At 36.0% G+C, this 17,064-nt stretch overlaps 1 protein-coding gene across 1 annotated transcript in view; it reads left to right on the top strand.

The window, feature by feature from the left end:
• The window catches only part of LOC118837074 (contactin-associated protein-like 5), a 213,989-nt gene that overhangs the window by 125,283 nt on the left and 71,642 nt on the right, over positions 1-17,064 (top strand). Inside the window, exon 8 of the mRNA XM_036744078.1 lies at positions 12,759-12,889. Within this exon, the coding sequence (XP_036599973.1) occupies positions 12,759-12,889 (131 nt within the window). The remainder of the gene's footprint in view (positions 1-12,758; positions 12,890-17,064) is intronic.

Genomic DNA, 17,064 nt, shown 5'->3' on the forward strand with positions numbered 1-17,064 from the left:
TAAAATGCTGAATGGTATATAGATCAGACTCCACAATATATAAGCATTAAGAGTAGGTCAATACAACCTGAATGAAGTATCTAAACCTAATGGTCAGTCTGCATAGCAGATATTCAGTGAATTAAATATTTTCTTGAGTTGTATAATTGCAATTCATGAATGTAGTTCAGCCTTAGTAAAGAGATAGACATTGTCCATTTTCTGAGCAAATGAGTAGTAATTGTTGTCCTTTGTTGAATGCTACGCACTTTGTGTGTGTGTAAAGATTCCCTTAAAAATGTATTTATTAGTATAGATTTCACAGCAATCATCAACATGCTTTTCAATATACAAAGAATAAAAAAATCCTATATAAAACCATGAAATTTGATTAAATAAAAATTTTAAAGTGTGCCTTCAATTTAACAATGTAGTAACAAAATTGTCTTGTTTGTATCCTCTTCTGAAGTTCTTTTTGTTGTTTGTTTGTTTACTACTGTGTGCTGTATGCTTTTTAATTTATTTATACATGTATTGCTGTATTTAATGCTCACCCAAATCCTATAAGGTTGATAAGCCAGGAAAAATCATGCCCATTTTGCTTATGAGGAAACAGAGACATGAGACAATTTGTGAACACTTGTGTGTCTAGTTAGTTGAAGAACTAGAATTAGAACAGAGGGCACCTGACTCCTAGTCCAGTGTTCCTATGACTAATATTCCCCTAAAATTGTTAATCATATTCCAGTCAACTAGCAAATCAGATTTCCTGAACAAATACATCTTTGAACCTACTTATCTTTATATTATCATTAACAATTAGGCATTGGAGCTTAATTTCAATAGAAAAAAACAAACACGAAACTTACTTTACTTCCAAAACACTTGAGTTTTATAGTACCCTGATCAAAAGCATCAGCATTCGAAAGCAATTGGATCATAAAAAAGTATACATAAAATTTCAGAGCTAACTCATCTTGAATACTTTACAAACTAATTACTATGTTGAATCACAATGACAACTTCCTTCAAATCTTGTAAATCATATGCAAATTAGGGTAGAGAATAAAAAAAGTGAACTCAAATTCAGTCTCTGAAGAAGAGAAAGTATGCATGGTACATAAGTGAATGAAATCTTAAAACACATTAAGGGATTCATGAGTTTCTTTTCTAGAATATGTATTTGAGAGACTATCACTGTAAGAATAATGTTAGTGGATTTTTCACTCCCTAGGGCATGGACTGTGTCTTAATATTCCTTGAAACTCCCTAACAGCCTTTTCAATGTAGTGTACATACCATTACTCTAAATATGCAATTAGAAATCCCAGAGACAGTGTAATACTCACATCTTAGCAGGGCTTCATCAATGTTGTCCGAATCAACCTAGCTGACAAAAGATAGTTAATATACATGTGGACCTAACCTTTCTTTAATCCAAATCTCATTTTTTTTTTTTTGCTGGTTTTAAGAGATGAGCTAGAATGCCTTTCAGGTAACCAGCCCTGCCCAGATCATTTTAAGCTGATTTTGATGGGACCAGGGGCTTGGGAACTGTGAAGTTTTATACTGACTTAGAAAGGCAACATTTTACCTATGCATCAATCTAGACTAATCAACCGCCCTGGGCACTGCTGAATGCCACCATTCCTATAAAATGAGTAGGCCAGATAAGGACAATGCTGGTTAGTAGAATTATTTTGATATCATTCTATCCCTTCTTGAACCTCAACTAGAACTGTAATTAAGGTGGGGCATTTTGGCCTTTTCTGAGGCTTTCTTGGGGAGTGGCTCAGGGTCTGTTATCCATTTGCCTAAAAATATTCTGATTTTCTCTACCTCTTTGTTGTTTGGGAAGGAAGGCAAGCCCCATTAAATCACAGGGATTAGAATCATAGGCTAGTGGATATTGGCCAAGGTGGTAGAGTCCTCCTCCTTATATGATTGCATTCCATATTAAATTCTTTCTCAAAATTATTTGTGCCAGGAACCTCCCTCCCTCCCCCACCATCCCTGCCCCAATTAAACTCAATTCACCACATGAATAAACACATACTTAGGATTATGCCCTCTTCTTTAGAAGGGGAGCAAGATCAGATATCCAGTTTAACAAGAATGAATTAGCATAGTATGTGCTTAGTAAGTGCTTGTTCAGTGAATAAAGAAATCCCTTGCTGACTTGTTTTGGTTTGATTTATGTATTTTAACTAAAAGTGAAGAAATCTAGACCTCAGTCAATTTTTGTCTCAAATCCTTATTGAAAATTTGCAAATATTTTGTTAAGCAGGAAAAGAAAAAGGTAACTAAAAAGCCCTAGAATCAAAAAGTTGGTGGCAATTGATGTTTTTTTTTTTTTTTCCCTTCAGCAAAGGAACCTGTCTTGTATGTAGCTTTTTGAGATAAAGATAAGAGTAAGACAGGTACTGGAATATTTTGTGCAAACGTAAACAGAAGCACTGGGAGAGAAGATAATTGTTGCTTATTAAGGTGCTTAGAATATGGTTGAACAAAGTAAACCAGAACCTGCTGTTGAATAGACTAGAGGATTTGCTACCTGTTTATTGCTTCCTCTGAGAGTTTTCAAGGTTATTTTTTGAATATGAAAGGAATCAAGCCCTAGAAAACCATCATAGCTCAGTAGATCTGAAAACACTCAGCACATTTCACTTACTGACTCATGAGAAAGTTTGAAATAGCTGAGGATATTTTCTTTTGGATAGCCTATTCTTTTCAGTTCCAATCTGGGCTTACCTTGCCAAAGATAGAAAGTATGGAGAAAAACTTTGATATTCACATTTGGCACTGAACCCTACTTCTTGTCTTCCTCAAACACCTATTTACATATTGAGTCCTCCTCCTTAAAAAAAACAGTGAATCTTTCCCTAAGTAGTTCAATGAACTTTATAAGTTTCTGTATTAACTTTACAGCCAGTAACAGAAGATACCGAAATAAAGGGCTACAACATGAGGGTTAACTTTGAGACACTGGGCTCAACTTTTAGACCCTACTACAGAGTTTCTTTGTTTGTTTTCCCTACATTGCTTATTTTCAGAAAAATGGGTATGGGGGTGATTTTAATTTTATTTATTCATTGATTTATTTTAATATATTATTAATGCCTTTTTATTCAACGATCATTTCCATATATGCTTCACAATTAGTACTCTAATTTTATTTAATTTTATTTTTACTTTTTGTTTTTATTTTTTTAATTTAAATTTATTTATTTTTAGTTTTCAACATTCACTTTCATAAGATTTTAAGTTCTAAAAATTTCCACATCTCTTTCCCTCACCCCTCCCCAAGATGGCATGCAATCTGATATAAACTGTACATATATAGTCACATTACACATATTTCCATATTAGTCATGTTGTGAAAGAGGAATCAGAACAAAAGGGAAAAAATCACAAGAAAGAAAAATAAAAGTAAAAAATAGCATGCTTTGATCTGCATTCAGACAACGTAATTCATTCTCTGCATGTGGATAGAATTTTCCATCATGTGTCCTTTGGAAGTGTCTTAGATCATTGTATTGCTGAGAAGAGCTAAGTCTATCATAGTGGATCATCACACAGTATTGCTGTTACTGTGCACAATGTGCTCCTGGTTCTGCTCACTTCACTCAGTTCACTCATTCAGTTCATATAATTCTTTCTAGGTTCTAATCTTGGTTATATTTGTTTATGCAAAACCTTTTTAATTTAATGTAATCAAAATTATCCATTTTGCACAAGCGCTCAGATTTTAAAACAAAATGAGTTAAAGAAACACAACCAAAATAGTACCCAAGTCTGACAATATATGCAAGATTGTACACCTGCAATCCCTTAATCCTCTGTACTTAAACAAGGAAAGTTCTATTACTTTTCTGTTCTAAGAGGCCAGTATCAGATGTAAAAATTTCTCATTTTTAATATTCCTTTTAGTATTTTTTTCGGTTAAATTATCATCATGTATAATGTCCTTCTGTTTTAACTTATCTATCTCTGCATCAGTTCCTACAAATCTCCCCAGACTTTTTTTTCTGAATTGCTTCTATGTGTTATTTCTTATAACACAAAAATATTCTATTACATTGATATACCACAATTTATTTAGATATTCACTATTTAATGAACATTCTCTTGATTCCAATATTTTGTTTGTTTGTTTGCTACCATTATTTTGGTACATATGACTTTTTTGTTTGTTTGTTTTTAATATCATTGAGGTATGTGCCATGTAGGGAGATCCCTGGGTCACTTCATTGGAAAACTTTAATGATTTTTCTCACATAACTTCAAAGTATTTTCCAGAATTGTTGGAACAATAGAAAACTCAACCACTAATATAACATAGTGTCTACCTTTGCACAGTCTCACCAGCATGGACCTTTTCCATCTTGATCATCTCTAACAATTAGCTGAGTCTGTGGTGAAACCTCAGAAGTTTTTAAAATATTAATTTTTCCTAATAGTGATGTGGAAAATGTTTTTCTTATTATACAGAACAATGACTAAGTTTATTTTGCTAACTGAGACCAAGGAGTAGACATTTCCATTCACCAATATTTAGTTGTACAACTGTGTATTTCCATAAAACTGTGTCTCATTTTGAAGAAGACTGAAGATAAATATCTCTTTCTCAATTCATGTATTACCCCCAACCCCAGTTCTTCATGCCTTCTTTGAGTTTACCTACCATTTACTCTGTATAGATCTTAAATGTACCTAGTTATTTATGTGTTGTCTCTTTGGAAAGTAAAAACTTTTTTTCTTTTTTGAGAACAGGGATAATGGTTTTTTTTGCTTTTCTTCATATCACCAATATTTAGCATAAGGTCTGACATATATTAAGGACTTAATAAGTTCTTATAGGCTGAGTGATTTAGGAGTTTGTGCAAGGGGAAAAAGTGGCATGGGGTAGTCAGGGAAGGCTCCATGGAGGATGTGGGACTTCAATGGATCTTTAAAATATGGGTGGGATTTGAAGAGCAGCAAAAAAGGAGGAAAGCTGTTTCAAGTTGGTGAATAGCATGATTAAACCCTTGGAGCTGGAAATACGCATATTGTATATGAGAGTCAGTCATGGGACTGGCCTGGGTTCAATGGCAGTTTTATGCAGGAAAGTAATTGGAGATTAGACAGTATTAATAAAGTTGGAGTGAATTGAAGAAAGTCTTAGATGGCCAATTGAGGTATTTGGATGTTATTCTTTAGATAGTGAGGAGTTATTAGAGGTCATGAGTAAGGCAATACTGTCTTTTATAAATTGATATTTAGGAAGATTAATTTGGCAATATTTTCTTATATGGATTAGACAGAGAATGAAACCAGTGAAATAATTACTAAATCTGAATTTAAGTAAAACCATGGGATCACCAAAAGATGATGGACTATTGCAAAAGGCTTCTCTTTGGTCTCCCTTCAAGTCTCTCTCTTTTCCATCCATTCTGCTACCAAGATTATTTGTCTAAAACAAAGGTCTGACCCTCCCTTCCCTTTCCTCCCTCCCCCCCCACCTAATGAGCCCCAGTTGTTTCCTATTAACTTGATGATAAAATACAAACACTTCTTTTTTTAACATTTAAAGTTCTTCCTAAAGCTCTTTCCTATCTTCCCAGTCTTCTTACAACTTATTCTTTTCAATGTAATTGATGCTGAAGCCACAGCAAACTACAGGCTGTTCTGCTAACATGATACTATATGCCCTACCTCTCTGCTTTTTTATTTGCTGTAATGCTTTGCCCCCTCACCCAAACCTCTTAGTATGCCAGGTTTTTGTAAGACTCACTCAAATTCCACCTACTCCAAGAAGTCTTCTTAATGCCCTAATAGCTGAGTTCTTCCCCTCTCTGAGTGTCTTCTATCTACTCTCTAGATAATATTTTATCTACTTCATTTGCATGCGATCTCCCCCATTAGAAAGATTGCTTCTTGAAGGTAGGAATTGTCTTTGCTTTCCTTTGTATCCTAAAGACTTAGGGCAATAACTGGCATAGAGGGAGCACTTATTTTTTGTTAACATGGCTTTAAGAATGAGGAGGAAGGGATAGATTTTTTAAAAAAATTCTTTAGTGCAATAGGAAGCTAGAATTATTATTGTGTTTTTGTTGTGGTAATAATTATTTTTAAGTCCAACACAAAAATAGTGTTAGAATTGCCATACCTATGTCTGTCTAGCATTCTGCCTTGACTAGTAAGTATATTGTTTAGGGGACATTATAATAAATGTTCTAATCTCTCATCCATCCTCATTCCACTGCCCAATTAATTTTCCCAAAATGCCACCCACATATCCTGACCCCTGGATGCCCAGCTCACAGACCTTCTGTTCCTTTATTGCCTACAAGATAAAGTAAGAATTCCTTAGCCTGTCATTCAAGATCCTTCCCTACCTACCCCATCAAACATAATTTCTATTCCTGTCTATGCCTAAGTTTCCTTATCTGTTATAATTAAAGAGTCTGAGGAGATGATACCAAAAGTCCCTTCCAGTTCTAAATTTCATGATTTGACTGCCCTACATAAATTCTACATTTCTATTTTTTTCTACCTTTGAATATACTATGCATATCTCCACTTCCATATATTTGTACTGCCACAATAGTGTCTGGAATGACTTTTTTCTCCTCTTTGCATGGCTAAATTCTCACCCCTCCTTTAAGGACCATTTCAAATATATTTGCACCATAAACCCTTTCAAATCAATTTCCCCTTCATATCATTCTTTGCTCTGAAATATTGTATCCCTCTTATGCTTCCTTAGTGATCTTTTTTATTAAAATATATTCAATATGGCATTCCATGTAGTCAATTTATGCTAACTTACATGTGATCTTTTGGTTTTTTTTTTTTGCTTTTTTTTTTGCGTATGATCTGTCATCCTTATGGGGTATATGCTCTGGAAATCTCCTTGAACTCTCCTTGAATTTTCCTACTTGATTGAGTCTCTGGTATTAACATAAGGCTATAAGGGTAGCTAGGTGGCACAGTGAGTAGAGCACCAGCCCTGGAGTCAGGAGGAACTGAGTTCAAACCTAGCTTCAGACACTTTGCACATGTACTAGCTGTGTGACCTCGGGCAAGTCACTTAACCCCAATTGCCCTGCCCCCCCCCAAAAAAAATAAAACATGAGGCTATAATGCTCTCACCTGGCCTTTCATGGTGCAAGCCCAATCTCCTAATTCTCTGCTACCCCTAACCTAGCCCAGCCCTTCATTGTCCTTAACCTCCAGATCACTTCCCTACCTTTGATCCTAACTAGATCACACTCTGTTTGCCCAGGTGTTCAACCTCCAGTCACCCCAGCCTACTGGCCACTCCCATCAAGATCCTCCCTAGACCCCTCCTCCAGTCACCCCCCCCACACACACACACTTGGCCACAGCTAGATCCCTCCCACAGTCTTCCTGTATATAAGATCCATCTTGTTTCCTTTAAGGGGCTCAGATTCAATCTGGCTAGCTTACGTTGTCTATACAAATGTTCAGATTCCTTAAGGGTCTGGCCAATATGGTGGATCTTTAATAAATCTTGTTTTTCTTTGGCTGAAAGAAGGCTTGAGACAAATTCATTTGGGCTGGACCCATGTGTTGCTATTTCGGGGTCCCAGCACCCCTAAACTTCAACAATCCCAATTAGATTGTAAATTTCTCCAGGTCAGTAATTCTCTTGTAACACACTCTGCCCTGAATTCTATTTCCTGGAAGACCAGGGTAGGTTAGATTTCATTCTTTTCCCAGGTATCTCTGGCATGTTTAAGGGCATTTGGGGGTGAGGAGGTATCTAGGTTCCCTTCAGATGGCTCCAACCCTCACTAATAGTGCTGCCTCAATTATAGGGGGCTCTCCTGCAACCCAGTTCCATTTTACCATAGAAAGTCACATTAGTTTGGGCAAAGAAATATTTACTTCAAAAGGATTAAGCATAAATATATAAACCTACTCCCCCCAATGCATGGGAGGCCTAATCCTCATTTCCTCCCCTCTCTCAGTTTCTAGGGAGAGGGAAGGGATTAGAGTCATAGCTTCTTTTAAGTTCTATAAAGCATATTATCAGTGCCAAGTTTAAAATCCACTTTGGGCTTGAATCTTCTCAGGGCTTCCATCCTAGAATCTTTGGGTACACTGTCAAGCCTGTAAGCTTGGTTTCAAGATCACCTGGCTCAAACCCGTAGGACAAATGAAACAGAAAAGAAAAAAGCACAGGCCCATTTCTCCTCACTGGAACAAAAGGAGAAAGAAGCCCTTCCCTCTCACCTGTTCAGTTTATGGCATGCACACTGGGTTAACTGGAATCTTCACCCCCCTGTACACAGCAAGAAGGAGAGGCAGAGAAGAGAGTGAAGAGCTCAACTTTGCCAATTTTAAAGACTCAGGCAGTGAATCAAAGGAGGTTACACCCACCTTCAAGTGGTAGAAGACTCAGAGACCCTTATGTTAAGCAGTCTGGATATGTTCCAAAGGCCCATAACAGTGCCTCCTTGTTAGGAGAGCTACATATGCACAGATAAGCCTCGGTTATGTTGTCTGACAGCTATTTATTCACCCATGTCATAATACATTGTCCACTATATAGGGTAGGTTCTTAGCAGATGTTTTAAACTGATGATGAGGATGGTGATAATAATAACAACCTCACAAGCTTAGACATGTCTCTCTACACATTACCAGCTTACTCTTGGTAATCCATTATGGAATTATCTGGAAAGAGGGGGATGTAGATGACAAATATGCTTAGTATTATATTGCAAATTATCATCAAAAACAAAATGTGAATTCCTAAACCAAAAAATGCTAGTCCATGGCCTAGTACAATGAAGCAAGCCTTCCCTAATTCTTGAATATAGTTGATCAATTGCTTAGCTTTTATAAATAGTGTGATGTTTTGCTAAAGGGCACTTGGATATACTTTGCTAGGCTTCATAGCAACTTTGAAAATAGGTTCCAAAAAAATTTCCAATGTGAAAACTTTCTTCTATGTTGCAATCTATTCATTAATCCTAGCTTCCCTTATTTGAGACAGTGCAGGAAGGCTAGCATCAAAAATGAAAACTTGTTAAAGAGAAGTTTAGTATTCTGTTCCTTTTATCAAAATTCAGCCTGTCTGAAACCAAGGAAAAGATGAGTTCTAGGTATTCTCCCCTTAGAAAACAGGAAATTTCTGAACCCTTCACTGATTTTTTAGCTCTAGAGCTTCGGAGGAGTGCTTTGAATTTACCAAGGTATAGATCGGATAGAGTTAGATGGTGCCTAATATAAATGAACCTTTGAACAACATCAGGACATGAAAATTTCCAGGAATGGATATGTTTTGGTCATTGAAGTGAAGAATTCTGAGGCTGTACTAGCATTATTGTGTATGTGCTGCTTCCTTGGTTTGTAGAGAATTTCTTATTTTGAGGCTTGAATAAAATATCTTAAAGTTGCTTTTCCCCTCAAGTAGCTGATGAGAGAGAAAGAGAGAGAGAGAGAGAGAGAGAGAGAGAGAGAGAGAGAGAGAGAGAGAGAGAGAATAAAGCAGTAGTATTAAAAAACCAGGTGTTTAATTCTGAAAATTCTGAAATATATATTTGCCAGTAGGCTTAAAATTATGGGGTTAATGCAAGTTGACTATTATAATATTAATAGTTTTCTTTTAAACTTTTATAGAAAGTCCACTAGTGACCAAATGTCATTGAATTCTGAACTACTTTTTTTTTAAAGGATCTTTTTCTTTTTCAAAAAGAGTTAGAGAGATGATCAAATTTGAATTCAACACATTGATGATTCTAATTTCTGAGCAGTGTAAATGTTATATTTGTGTATATTTGCACATGACCTCCTTCAGGTAGCAGTGTTAATGTACACTAACAGGAATATTTCATTCCAAATAGAAGAGTAATTTATCATAAACTATAGAGGAACTGCAAAGCATTCCCAGCTATGACAATCCATTTTTTGCTGCATTAGATTTATGGCCAGTAACTTTCCTCAGTCAATTCACTGTATATGGAATGATAAAAATTGCCACATTTACCATTATGGAGCTGAAAAAGGGGAAGTCAGAGAGGGGAAAGGTGGACAAATGGAGCATTATGAAGAGTGTATATGGAGGCTGGCAGGCTGCTATGAGTTCAAGGTGCTCTGTGCCAGGGAAGAGGCAGCATCTCCCAGCAGGAAGTTGATAGTAATCAGCTGAATCAATGAGGTGAGAAACAAATAAGGTAAAAGTCACTCCCTGGCTCTCCAACCAAGCATCTGAAGACCATTCAGGAGAAAGTAAAAGTTAATGAGCCCCAAACCCTTGACCCTTGTGAGATTATTCTTCTTCAACCCCAGTATCCTGAAAACACTGTCAGAAATAATCCTTCACAGATGTTCCTAAGTGTATGACACAATGTGAAGAGATTCATTTTCCCATGAACTGCCTTCAGGGCATAGAGCAACTTGATTGCATTGCAGTGGGGCAGAAGGAGCATAAAGGTCTCTGGGCCATTGGGAGAAGTGATGAGCCAGGTACAGGACGGCCTCCTTTGGGAGTATTTTGTAGGCAAGATGAGGAGCAGAGGTTTTTGGAAGAAAATGGAATGTTAGACAAATGTTAACAGATGTAAAGCATTTACTGTAAAATACTTTTGTATTTTTAAAGAATTCTTTAATTTTCAACCAATGGACCAACTATATAATTAGCACCTACCATGTTTGTGGGTATCTAGTTGGCACAGTAGAGTGCCAGGCTTGAAATCAGGAATATTGACTCATCTTGCTCAGTTCAAATCCTGCCTTAGACACTTGCTACCTGTGTGATCCTGGGCAAGTCACTTAACCCTGTTTGCCTCAGTTCTTCATCTGTAAAAGGAGCAGGAAAAAGAAATGACAAACCATTCCAGTATCTTTGCCAAGAAAACCCCAAACTGGGTCATGAAGAGTTTGACATGACTGAAACAAGTGACCCTTTGCTAGACACTATGATAGATGCAAGAAATACAGAATATACAGTCCCTGCCAGAAAGAAGCTTATGTTTAAAGAAGATGGAATTTTTGACATTTCAGATGTGACTTTTAAAATTTGACATTGAATTTTTAAATAATTATTGTTTTCTTTGGTTTTTCTTTTGATTTTCATTTCTTTGATTTTTGATCTATGCCTTCCTGTCTCACCTAGGCTGGAAGCAGCCTCAGACTCCTCTGTAGTAGGGATTATAGATATATACTACCACTCCTGGCTATAAAATATTTAAAAGATAAGAAAGGGGAGAGAGACAGAGCAACAGGCAGAGACAGACAGAGACAGACAAAGACAGAGACAGAGACAGACAGAGAAATCTATGAATCTGTCTCTACCTTGAAATATCTATACATATGTCTCTCTGTCTCTACCAGTTCAGAGGAAGAGGAAAAAAAACTGTCAAGTTATTAAACCACTTAGCGGAGTCCTAGATGAGCTGATGCCTTACCATGATTTACAAGGTGGTCTTTAGGACCCAAAAAATTCTCCTCAGAACTGTCTTGCTTTTTTTTTAACTTTACTGGGCTATCCTAAGAGTGATTCCATTTATTAGAATTTGATTAGAATTTTAAAAAGCTGAATCTTTTAAAAATGCAAATAGGAATATTTTGGAAATAGTTTGGAAGGTGATATATGAAACACTTTTAGCAGAGATAGTTTACACCTGAGATGAGTAGTGAAGTGAGGCTCTTTTAACAGTTATTAGGTCTGGGGAAAGAAACTCTAAGAGGTAGGAGAGGGTAAAGAAAAGAAGGTGGGGGTGTTCCAAATATAAACTTTGGAGATTTCAATACTCTATCTATGGCTGACCCTTTACTCACTCAAAAATGAGAGAGGAAAAAAAATTTCCCTATTTCTGGGATTTAGAATTAGGACTGTCATGATAGTTTTGCTAGAATCAGTCTTTTTTATGCTAGCCTGGGACGCTAATCCCTCCCTATAACAAAGGTAAATAGTACCAAGTTCCAAACAACAAAATTATAATCAAATTCATGAATTTCGACCTTCCAAAATCAGATGCCGGATGATATGGGTCACACTGAATGCAACAAGAATTAACTTACAAATCATTATTTAGGGGTGCCCACAGGGAAATAGAAAGACCATGATCACTAAAGTTCTAAGGGAGGTTAAAGGGTAGGTGAAGCCATCACCTGATACCATTTTCAGCTCATTGTTTTCTAATTTGCTGTTAGTTGGCAAGGTCATTCTTATATTTCACATGAGTCATTCATCCTTAATAGTCTTCCTCACTATTACCAATCTATGGTGATGGCAACTTAGACGGGAAAAGATATTTAGAGGTTTCACATCCTATGGGCTGATCTTACAACCAGATAAACAATAAGCAGGTAAATGATATCTATTTATATCTTTCTGCATCTTCCTTATATGAGATATAGTATATCATGGATGAATTTTCAGGGCAAGCAGTGGGTTTTCATATTTATGTCTCTGAACTTAAGGGACAGAGAGTTAAAGTGAAAGACCCTGAATATAGTTAATTAAAATGTCATAAAATAAGTATTTTTGTTTCCAAAGACATTACATGGTATTTCTGATGACATATGAATACATTACATCTAATTTGTACCCATACTAATATCATCCCTTACATATGCCTGTGGCTTTGTCACCAAGTATATTCAGTCAGTTTTTTTTTTTAATTTTAATGAAGTAACAAAGATTTGAGAAACATTCCCCTGGAGGCCAGTAACGATGTCCTATAATAAAATGTAATGGATGAATCATATTTGTGCTTTCTGTAGGCCACAATTCTAAATGGAAACATTCTGCTTTTAAGGAAATTTACAGGTTCGATATCAGCTGAGTAAGGAGAGAGTCCATGTATACACCATCGATGTGGAAAACTTTGCCAACAGACAAATTCACCATGTGAAGATTAACAGAGATGGGAAAGAGCTCACTATTCAGGTACTGCATCTTTCTTTCATATAGTTGTAAAATTCATTTCATATCTCACATCCATTTGACAATTGTGGTTAGCGAGGCATTTGGGGAGTAGAGTAGAGGAGAGTCAGATAATATGATCCTGATCTTCTCCCTGCCCCCACATATTCCCTGTTCTTATTTTAATAAGGGGCCAGGGAATTTTTCTTTGAATTTCTTTTGAATTGAATTTTCATTGAATTCAGTTTCATTGAATGAAAATATGAATGAATGAATGAGGATGACAAAGTCAGCGGAAAGAAAAAAAGGAAAAGAACGAAAAGATAGAACCAGAAAGAGAGAAAAGGGATTTTGTTCTTTTTTCTACTTATATGCAGCTCAGCCCCTAAAAACAAAAATGCCTTTCAATTCACAAACCAGTTTCATAGACATCACCTTATTTGATCCTTACAGCAACTATAAAAGATAAGCAGATAATGTAATATTTATACCACTTTATAGACAGGTAAATGAAGATTCATTGAGTTAAGTGACTAGTTCAAGATCATGCATGAAGATAGATATAGAAACCTAATTAGAGTGTAACAATTACAACAGCTAATTTAGTATTCTTTTCAACATATAAAGCACTAGTCAAATCACCAAGTAATTTTATTTAGAGAATTAGATTCTACATTCACAAAATATTTATTGGGAGCCTACTTACCATATTTAAGATACAGTGGGGCATTTAAAAAATAGAATCAATGAATTTTAGAGATAAAGATATAATTTAGTCCAGCTCTCTCATTTGGATGATGGGAAACTGAATCCAAGGATGTTGTGACTTTACCCATAGATATATAACTCAGTGTAGGTGATAAGTTTAGGACTCAGGTCTCTCAGTACTTAATCCAGTATGCTTTTTACTACTGCAGGTAGAGCCAAATATAGCAGAAATCTCCATCCTCCATTTGAATCATACTTTTCCACTTTCTTCCTTACTATAATTTTAGAAAAATTATTAACATGTGACTTTTATGAGTTCTGACTCATCTCATCTATGCTTAGGATAATCAGTATAGAGTAAGAAGGGATGTCAAAGGTCCTCTCACATCACAGGATCATCAAAGAATCATAGATCTAGAGCTGGAAGGGACCCAAGAGACCACCCTGGCCAATTCCTCAGTGGGAACACTGAGGCCAGAGAAGCTAAATTACTTTTCCAATGTCACAGAGATATTAAGTGGTATTAGAATAGTCTGATAAATCACTAAACATACAGTATCAATAGCATTTTTTATTAGTAGAAAACAGAATTTTGGGAGGAGAAAGGAATAGTGATACTGCCTGAGCAAGGAGACTTTCACCCTATCTTCAGAGCTACACATATTGTCCTCACTACTCACCCAAAACTTAAGTCTTTGTAGCCCCTGCATCCTGTATACATCGTATACCTGTGTGTGTGTGTTGTGGAATATGTAATAATTAAGCCAGTTAGGGAAGAGGACAGAAGAATAAAGTGGCACAAAGAGGAAAATCTCTTTACTAGGAAGTAGGCAAAGAGAGAGAAGAGGGGGAAGCTTTCAGTGGTAGGAAAGGGTCAGAGATTATGAGTCACAGGGAAGCAGAAGAATATAACTTGGGTAAATCACTTATCTATTCTGAGTCTTAGTTTCAATATCTGTAAAATGGAATATGCCATTTATCTATCTCACAGTACTGTTGTGAGACACAAATAAGTTAAGTAACTTCCCATAGCCATATGGTTTACAGGTATCAGTCAGTTATTCAAACAGGAAGCTTTCTCTATGAAGTCATTGTTTACAATTTGGCAAAGTGAAATGAACATTAGGCTTGGAATCAGAAGTTCTTTTGAGTCCTAATAATGTCTTTGCCAGTAGGGAGAGTACTAACCTCTCAGGGCTTATTTTTTTTTAAATCCATAAAATGAAGCTGTTAGGTTGAGGCAGTTATTGTCATCCCTCTCATAGAGTAGAAAGGATCCTAGATTTGGAATCAGACTTTGGGTTGTGACCTTGAATTTCTGTTCCCCACTTTCCTTATCTCTCAAGTGAGCTGGCTAGACTACAGTAAATTGGTCTTTAACATTCCTTCTAACATTAAATCTATGATTCTGTTCATCTAAGATTAGATGATCTCTACAATCATTGGATTTAAAGTTGGAAGAAACCTAATGGATCAAGTCCAACTCTCCTATTTTACAAATGAGGAAACTGAGGCCCAGAGTTCTGAAGCATATTATAGAAGGCAGCATGGGTTGTAAATAGCAAAACTAGAATTCAAATTCATCTTTATTAACTTTTTTGGACCATATTTTATGTTTATTAAGTCAATTCAGTATCTTTCACTCAACTCTGAATTCATTAGTATGTCCATGATACCATACTAATCCTGAAACTCAATTCAACAGACAGTTAATTGTCAACTATGTGCAGTATACTAATGTGTCTCCTGTGACTTTCTTTAAGCTCAAGACTTAATGGTTTTAAGACAGAGAGATAACTGAGGGCTGGAAACTATTAATGGAGGAGGGGGCTAAGGGAAATTGAGATTTGACAGATACCTAGAATTTAAGCAGTTTTAGGGCAAGTGGGAGGGTATATATTCTGAGAAGGGTATTAGCAAAAATACTGAGGGTAAAAAAAAAAGGTCCAGGTTTGTTCAATAGTCCATTCTAGTTTTGCTGGAGGATCTATATAAGGAAATAATTTATGTTTAGGCAAGAAAAGTAATTTGGAAGCTGATTATGTAGAATTTTGCATGCCGGGCTGAGGGGTTTGTATTTTATCATATAGTCAAGGGTGCCATTGAAGGCTTTCAGACAGAAGCCTGGCATAATGAAAACAGAGGAAAAAAAAATCTCTAAGCCGTCAATACTCATCCACACGTCAGATGTGGCATCTTCAACCGATCAATCCATAGACAAGTATTTATTGAATACTGCTGTGAGGCCAGACCTATGCTTGATGCTCTGGTGAATAATAATAGTTCTCATCTATACATATTTATGGAAGATGTTATGTTTTACAAAGCAGTTTTATCACAACCCTGTGCTATAGGTAGTATAAATATCAGTCTCCCCATTTCCCAGGTGAGAATATTGAGACTCAATGAAGTTAATTGACTTGCCCTAGCCATATGACTACTAAGTGACTGAATGGCAATTTCTATGAACATATTTCAGCTACAAATCTTATTCTTTCAGCACAACCACAAATCACTTGTGAATTATATCTTTAAAGAGACTGTAGTTGAGATATAGCTGGGGAAACAAGAAAGAGATGGAAAAATTGAACTGAAGGATAATAATTAGTAACATGATAACTAAGTGGTACAGTAGCTCTAAGAGCAATAAGATCAAGAGGATATTGAGCTCCTAGTAAGGATTTCTTGGAGAAACAACTGGAAATAAGCAGTGAGTTGTAGGGGCACAAACTCTGCTCTAGAAGTCAGAAGACTGACAGTTTTTATTGTCAGAATTGTCAGAAAACAATATAGCTTTACTCTGTGGTATAACTAGCCGTGTGACCTAGGCAAGTCACATCATGTATATGAGTCCTTTCTACTTTGTTTGTATAATGAGAAATTGGGACTAATGATCTCTGGTGACTTAGAATTCAGAATGAATGCTATTTAAGATAGCTGAACATTGAAAGATGAGGAGGATTTGGCTAAAGATAAGGCAAAGAGGGAAATCAGTTCAGAAAGGAGCAACAGGCATATATGTGTGGATATGGGGATGCTTTTCTAAAGGGACATAAAACTTGCCTAAGTAGAATAGAGGATTCTGAAAGGTCTAGTCTAAAAATACAGAATTTCCATAGCTTTTGCATGTACTTAAGGCCCAATGAGGATTAAAAGAAAGAGCATTATACTAGGGAATAGAAGGTCTATTCTTCTTTATCAGTTGTGTGACCTTAAGTTACTTACCTTTTCTATGTTTTAGTTTGTTTCATCTATAAAATAGACAACATAACACCCATACTGCCTATCTTCTAGGGCTGTTATGAGACTGACGTGACCTAATGTATTTGAAATATTTGTTAAGCAATATAAGAAATATGCTGTTATTATTAATAAGCGACTCAACTCCTGTCTAAAGGTATGCTGCAGCCAGCTCAAACTAGTGTTTAAGAGTCATTTATTAAATTTTCAGTGTGAGAATTTACACCTTGAAAATGAGCAAAGTTTACAAA

This window comes from Trichosurus vulpecula, chromosome 2, assembly GCF_011100635.1.
Source record: "Trichosurus vulpecula isolate mTriVul1 chromosome 2, mTriVul1.pri, whole genome shotgun sequence".
Taxonomy (NCBI): Eukaryota; Metazoa; Chordata; class Mammalia; order Diprotodontia; family Phalangeridae; genus Trichosurus; species Trichosurus vulpecula.